Source organism: Azolla caroliniana, unplaced genomic scaffold (assembly GCF_043228905.1).
Source record: "Azolla caroliniana isolate FFs.n. ecotype wild unplaced genomic scaffold, voAzoCaro1.0.p SCAF_3, whole genome shotgun sequence".
NCBI lineage: Eukaryota > Viridiplantae > Streptophyta > Polypodiopsida > Salviniales > Salviniaceae > Azolla > Azolla caroliniana.
In genome coordinates, this window is record NW_028230438.1 from 23146177 (window position 1) to 23154071 (window position 7895).

Here is a 7895-nt window from a genome sequence, read left to right on the forward strand (position 1 = left end):
CATTGGGCTATAGATGTCTGAATGAACAAAATCGAGCGGGCTTGATTCTCTGGGTGTTGTTATCGGGTGTGAGACCGCGATTTGCTTGCCATAGTGGCAATGCTCGCAGAATTGTTTGTCGGTGAAGGAGAGTTTGGGGATGTATCCGGCTTTGGATAAGTGCATGATGCCAGCCTTAAAGAGGTGTCTGAGTCATCCATGCCACAATAATGACAAGGGAATGTCAACCAGAAACAAATCACCCTTTCTGAGTGTGACATATACTAAATACAATGAACGTACTTTCGGACCTCGAGCAAGCAAGAGGGTCCCCTCCTGTGGAGCGTCCACCCTCCTATGAGAAGCTAGCACGGATGTTGTCTTCATCAAGTTTTCTGACTAAGATCAACAATCGTGAGAGCTCAGGTGTCGGACATTGTGTAGTACTAGTGTAGAGCCACTTGGAAGGTTTAGCTCTACAATGTCGATTCCTATTATAGCGCAATGCTCAAATTTCCAACTCGGACTGAGTCGGAATCTCGAGCCGAATATTGCTGAAATTGGGATAAATGAGGGGTCACGTGGTAGGATGCACCCGAATCTAAGAGCCATCTGCTCGATTCCTAAGTCGTAATCAAAACTTCCGATTTGATTGAGTGTTCTATGAATAAGATGTTAGGGTCATCCGTCAATACTTCGGCTGAAGAGTCGATACAGAACAACCTCCTCATGCCGGCCACTCTTCTAATAAGCTCAATGAGTTTTATAATTTTTTGTTTTGAGGGTGTCGCAATCAGCCTTGATATGACCGGATTTCTTGCAATAGTTGCAGGTTTAATTATCCTAGGACTTGTTCCGGTTTCGTTGATTTGTCGGCGATCGGGAAGAACTTTTTCCTCGATTGTTTGATCTGTCAGTCGAACCTTGTACTACGTAGGCAAACTATTTCCTCTAAGTTGCTTCAATCTGGATTTAGGTCGTGACTTCAAAGTACTTTATGACGACAATTGATGCATTGCATACAATTGTGATGAAAGTTCCCCACGAAGGGGGAAGAGTTTTTATTAGCAGCATAACTTCTAGTTTGTCTTCAAATCTTGTCCCCTAAGCCGAAATTTGGGAGCTTGGCCTTTCGTACTCATTGAGATGTGCTTGGACCGAGTTGGATTCTTTCATTGAAAGGTTTTAGAGTCATCGTATCAGATATATCTTTGTCAGAGTAGACTAGTCTCTTCCACATTTGGAAGGCAGTCGAACACAATTGCACTATGAAGTACACTTACTCCGACAAGTGCATCTGAATGATGACACGAACAATTATGTCTAGCTTTGTCCACTCATTCAGCATGTATCCTTCTTGAGTGTTTTCAGTCTCGATTGGGTCTATTTGACCCTTCACTATCATGTACTCCTACATTTACTCCTTCCAAAAATTGAAGTTCGACTTGTCGAACTTCCTTAGACTCTTCTTCAATGAGCCGAATGTGGGTGCCATCTATGTCAACTTTGGGAGGATTTGTTCAAAGTTGGCTACGAACACTGGCTGGGTGCAACTGATTGGCTCACCCGAATTCGTTCTAACCGAGTTTGACCACAAGCTGAATAAACTTCGACTATCGGTGGGTTCGCCTTAGAGTGACTACAGCCGATTGGCCTAGTTGAATTGGACCTAAATTAACCAATTGATTCGTCGATTGCATTTAGGATGGAAATTGGGTACTAAACTTGCTTGGAGTGGCTAAGGCGATTGGAGGGGCTAGCCGAGTTGAGCATAGTTAACTGTTGATTGCCGATTTCACGAGCCAATCACAAATTATATGTTGTTTTATTGATCTCCAGGCCAATCCTGCTTCAGGTGGCTACAACGATGAGAGGAACAAATTTGACTGGTCTTTCCAAATGTTGTCTATCTGAATGAAGCATGGATGCGGGTTGTTACTCGGGCCACATCTACTCTGGATAGTTACAACAAGCAAATGAGCAACACTCAATGTCCTGATCAATTTGTCTAGCCGAATAGAGCACGAGAGTGGCCGTTCAATTTGGAATCTCACTTTGAGCGGTTACAATCACAAAGACGAAGAGCGGTTGTTTGGCCTACTCTATAGGTGATTTAACACAATGAAATGCAGAACCGTGGTTGTTTCTTCTCAAGAAAAAATGATCTTGTAGAGAGTGGCTGGCCAAAAGATTTAAGTCGAACCAAAATCTCAGAATTGGTTCTATCAAGCAAATATAGTTAGAAGACCTTCAAGGGTTTCCTAGAAAAGAGATGTTGATGAAGAGAAGAAGATGGTTGACTGCAAAATCAAGAAACACCAGGCTCCGATACCAAACGTTGGAACCAACAGTCAGGATGTGGAACAAACTCTGCACTCTTTGAGATAAAGATATTCAGTGAATACAAAGAAAAACATTGGTAACCCAAGACAATTGAATCATTAGATAAGATCAACAAGAAAGATAGAGAAAAGAAGTACACCAAGGTAGGGACAAGAGTATGTAACTATATTATTCTCGAAGAGAGTTACAATGGCAACAACAAAAATGAACAACCTTAAAACTAGGTTACAAGAGTTAGTTTAGATACTAACTAACTTAGGGTAATTTCCTTTTCCACTGTCTACAGAAATTGCCTAAAGCTTGTGTGTCCAATGGGATAGTGTCAATACGACCATTATATACCCATATTCGACAATCCCGACTTGTCTCGGTTGAGTCTCGATTTGCCCCGACATAGTCCCGACTTGTCCCAACCCTGTTTTTGGTTGTCCCAATTTGGGAGTATTGGAAGCTTTTCCTTGGATATAGTATAAATCCTCTTTTGTGTCCCAATCATGTTTTGTGTGTGTTTCAAGCCCCATCCTACGGATGCAAAAGACACACACATTACTCGAGTGCATTATTTTCAAATACAAAGCACACCACAAGCAAAACGCTCTCATTATTTAGTGAGGTCAACTTTAAGATGTTGAACCAAGGGGAAGTTTGAATGAAGTACCACGTTATGGTAGCTTATTGTGTGAAGCTTAGAAAGAAAGAAAATATGGTACAAAAATCGACAAGTGACATCTTCATAAGGTACATATATTGGTGGTATTGAAGCCATTGTTAATGGGCTAACTTTTGGGCGGCCAAAAGCTCTTACTACACTGTAGCTAGGACATTGCGTGCATGCGGCAGGCTTCCCATAAACCCAGAACTTCGTGCCCTTGACCACATTGTTGCTTGCTCAATGGCTTCCTTAAGTTCGTTGAGAAGGTAACTCACTCTTATGGATCGCAAAGTGTAGCCACTATTTTCCATGAGCTCAGAGTCGGGGTCGTTGTCGGACACGGGGTCAGAGACATCACCGATGGCCCAAGGCTCGGTTTTGAAGAGGTCGGAGGCCGACAAACTGAGGAAAGGTTTACTGATTTCGGTCTCCGCGAACAATGGGTTGAAGGTGCGATCATGATATGTCATGAGGGCGATTGCCAGCCCCACTACCGTCCGCTTCATGTACGGAAACATCCGCTTTTCAACTGATGTAACCGCCTCCAACTGTACCATCTCCTTCAGTCTGTTCACCATGTCCGGGGCTTTGATCCCGCCCACTTCCATCTCCTCCATGTCATTGGCCACTTCCCACAGAAGCCCCATGGCCGCCACATTTAGTTCCATCGGCACCTCCTCCATGTCCGCTTTAGGCGGCATTATTATCTTCATTGTCCTCATCATGCAGTTCCTCACAATTATGGTCCTGAATCGTAGATTTCTATACACACATAAGGTCCTCAGTACCGTCATAGCAATGTGCCCCAACCTTTTATCCGATATCTTCTCCATTATATCCTCCACCTTATTTTCCATTAGAAGGGCATGGTGCATGCTCGTCTGCGCCAACAAACACAAAGCTTTGCCAGCCCTCCGACTGGTTGCACAATCATCCAACGTGCCTTGGAGGAAGATGCCCAGGAGCCACTGGACCAGTTCAGACATCCTCTCCGTCTTCTCCTTAGCTAGATCCTCGTTGGCCAACATATGGAGGAGCTGCAGACATAGCTTCACCTGCAGGATGATGCGGTCCTGCTTCTGGTCGTGGCGCAGCATGTTCTCGATATCTCTGATGTAGTAGAAGAGGCAGGTCTCCAGGAGCTTCACAGTGTGGATGCAGTACCTGGTGAGAGGATCTCTGATGAGATACTTGAGAATCTTTAGGGCGACGATCCGAATGTCGATGTTATCCTTGTTGGCGTTGGAGATGAAAAGCCTGGTGACGCGGTCGATTGAGCCGGATATGGAGATCACCCTGATGCTGTGTGGGTTAGACTTGACGATCTTGCGCAAGAGATCGGCCGCAAACTGTCGGATGAGATTGGACTGATCGTCGTTCCAAGTCACCATCTCCAGAAGCCTCTCAACAGCCCCTTGCTTCATCCCAATGCTGCGGAGGGTGTTATCCACTCCGCCCGAGTCGACTTGCGTTCTCTTAGAGTAGGTCACCAGCACACTCAGCCCACCCAGCTGCTCGTCGGCTTGATCCGACTGCAGCCATGAGAGAGCATAGTCCACCATGTCCATCTTCAGACTCCCGTAGATGCTCTGGCTCAGGCATGTGCTATAGACCTGGTAGAAGAAGCTCCGGGTCATGGGTAGGTCTTCTGGTTTGAGCCCCAAGCTTTTGTTCACTCGCTCCAACACATGCATGTAATAGATGTTGATCTCCCAGTACATCCTCTGGATCAAGAACACGAGCGCCTCCGTTATCGCGAGGCTGTAGAAGATGAAGAGCGCAGACCGGTGGTTGATCTGTGTCCCATCTTCCTTCTCCTTGGGCAATGTGAACCGACGCACGCATAGACGGATGATAGACATCGCAAGAGTGGCGAGTGCCGCCAGAACCTGCACCAACTCCAACAGTAGAAGAACGTTGGAAGCCCTAATCTCAAGCCAAGGGAGGATGGGAAACCTCAAATTATCCCATTTCCTCATCTTCGACTGGCGGAGTCCCCAATTAGTTCTCCAAGTATCCTTTCCATGGCTTGCTCCATGGCTTGTAGCAGTTGAATGAGGAGAAAGATCCGGACGAGAGAAACAGCCCAAGTTCAAGAACTTGGCCGTTCTCTGGATGAGGCTGCCTGAACAGTCATTCTTGTCCTGATGCTGCAATTCTAGCTGGTGGCTCCGACTGAAGATCCGCGCGCCTTCGATCACGAGGATAGCCGTGACAAACCAGAAGTCGTTCTCTTTCATCGTGGTCGCGAAACCACCGAGGAGGACGACAGTGGCCCAAATGAACGTGAGCGTGCCGACCATGATTCCGAGCTTTTCGAGAACAGCGAGCCGCAAGGCGAAGGTGTTGAGCTTGTTCTCATGGTCAGGGTCAGGTTCGGGATCGGATAGAACAGCAGGATTAGATGGTGTAGCCAGATTGAATGGGGCACTTAGGGAAGAGGAGGGATTATTGGCATGGATGCTAATGGAATGATCACCGGAAGAGGTTGCTGCCCCTCTTCCGTTAAAATCCTCACTACTAATCTCATTCCGTGTAGCCATTGTGAGCATATTATGAATATACAGACAGTCAAAGTCCCCAGTTATTTATACATGTATTTGGACTAGAGTCAAACCATTAACAAACACAAAAGCTTCCCTAACGACAGCTACCCCACCAAAAAAGGAAAGAGTTATGCTCATTATATGGCATTCAATGCCTTATCCACATTGCTTTTTTTTTGCAAGCTGAGGTTTACTGGGCTTGTGGTTAACTTTAGCGGTCCTTTCACCAATTCTTCAATGCACAATTTTGGAGTTTAGGGTTTAAACTTTAGAGTGTATTGTGCGGTCGTAAGGCTTCCACTACTAACGCCACAACTATATTTTATACACATGGTTTGTTAAGATTACCTGCTAGCGGTGGAGGTGCACTAGAAGAACAGGAAAGGACAGACAAGCTTTGTCCATATTTTGGACGTAGGAAGTTATGGATGAATGATATGTTGGGATGTTAGGCTTGGCTAAACATTATGGTCACATGCCTTTTCCACTTTAACGAAAACATATCCCCATATAAACTAAGCTCTTTGACTACATGATATTCACACTCGATTTAAATGAACTTTACATTACATAATCTAAATACCTAGATATATTAGTGTTTGAATAGAAAATTGCTTGTTCATCCTCAATAAACATCTCCTTCCACATTGTGCATTATCTCCACAAGTTTTGCAACAATCATTGTCTTTCTCTTTTTCATTTCCTTGGGACTTCTCATTATCTTCAAAGAAATCTTGGCATCCTCTTTTACTGAGGTGAAATGCCCATGTTTGTTATATGTTATATGGGTCAGCTTCAATAGCGTTATAAGGTATCCTTATCACAAACTAGCCTAATTGTACTTCGTTTTCGCGAACGACGACTCAACACTTGATTTCTCCTCATTGCCCAATAAATTATGCACAAAGCATTGTTTTCCCCTCAATCAACATTTTGATAATCTCCTTAATAACACTTTAACTCAAATAAAAGGATCTTAAACTCATAGACAACATGAAGAATCTATAATCTTAGTCATGCAAAGGTGTACCATTGATACTAAAACCCTCCCTAACACATGAGCATCCTCGTGACTACATGAAACTATTGACTTTAAGGACCAATCTCCACATTGTTTTAACTACAGAAACCACTCACTCTTTTATTATAACTTGAGGAGATTCTTTTGTTTTCCTTCTATGAGCAATCCTTTTTTACATTGAAGAACTAGCTTTAGCCGTCTCACCTAAATTTGGCTAAATTATATTAAGCTATTGACTTTAGTGACCGTTCCATTGATTGCACGAACTCCACAAGCACTCAATGTTCAATTAGCTCTTAAGAAGATTCATTGGGTTTTCTTTGATCAACAATTTCTTTTTGCAAATGTAGAGCCTAAATTTCGTTATAAAAGAGAAATTCTTTACCTTTTAGGAACCATTAACAGACAAAAGCTTTCTTAACGACAACTACCAAAAGAAGAAGAAGAAAGAGTTAGTGCTCATGAAATAACATTCAATGCTTGTCCATATTGACTCTCTTTGAGAGGCTCAAAGTCTATGGGTGGACCAAGTATATCATTGGCCAATACAAGTTGAAAATACAAAGAAGCCCCAGACCTAATCAAGAGTATTCTAGTATTATTAAATCATGGAATCATGATTATTCGAAACGAATGATACGACAAGATCCACTATGCTAGGTTATCAGACATACGGTTCAAACATTGAAGAACCTTTTTGAGCATTCTCACTAAAAATTGAATATATACATTATGCTATTGACTTGAACAACCAACCAAGTCTCCATTGTATTAACTACACAACCACTTGCTCTTCAATTACAACCTTACAAGATTCTTTTGTTTTCTTTATTAACAACATCCTTTTTTGCATTGCAGAACTAGCATTGGGACTCTTACCAATCTTCACTAGAATACATTCAGTTATTGACTTTAATGACCAATATATCAATTATTATATTAACTACACAAGTATCACAACCAGTCACTCTTCAACTATCACTTAACAAGATTCTTTTGTTTTTGTTTTATCAACAATTTCTCTTAGCAAACGCAGAACCTCAATTTCCTTATGAAAGTGAAGGTCTTCACCTTATAGCAATTGTTAACAGACAAAAAATTTCCTAACAACTACCTACTGAAAGAAGGAGAAAGAGTCAGACACACGAAACGACATTCAATGCCTTGTGGCCATTGACTCTGAAACACTCTCCCCCTTGCTCAATGATTATGATGGTGAGATTTTCTGGTTCAAGAATCCGTGATTAAATATGACCATTTCAATACGGAGAATCCTAATCATAAACAAGGTAAGCAGATTGCATAGCGGATTACATTCTATGGTGGAATTGAATGGCGCAGTGGCCTTTTCTTC

The 7895-nt window shown here is 42.8% G+C and overlaps 1 protein-coding gene across 1 annotated transcript; it reads right to left on the reverse strand.

Annotated features, from left to right (window-relative positions):
- Nucleotides 1-3126: 3126 nt before the first annotated feature.
- Nucleotides 3127-5517, reverse strand: LOC147866681 (uncharacterized). The gene has a single exon (XM_087316771.1). It carries the CDS (start codon nt 5515-5517, stop codon nt 3127-3129), a length of 2391 nt encoding a protein of 796 aa, XP_087172897.1.
- Between the last annotated feature and the right edge of the window lie 2378 nt (nt 5518-7895).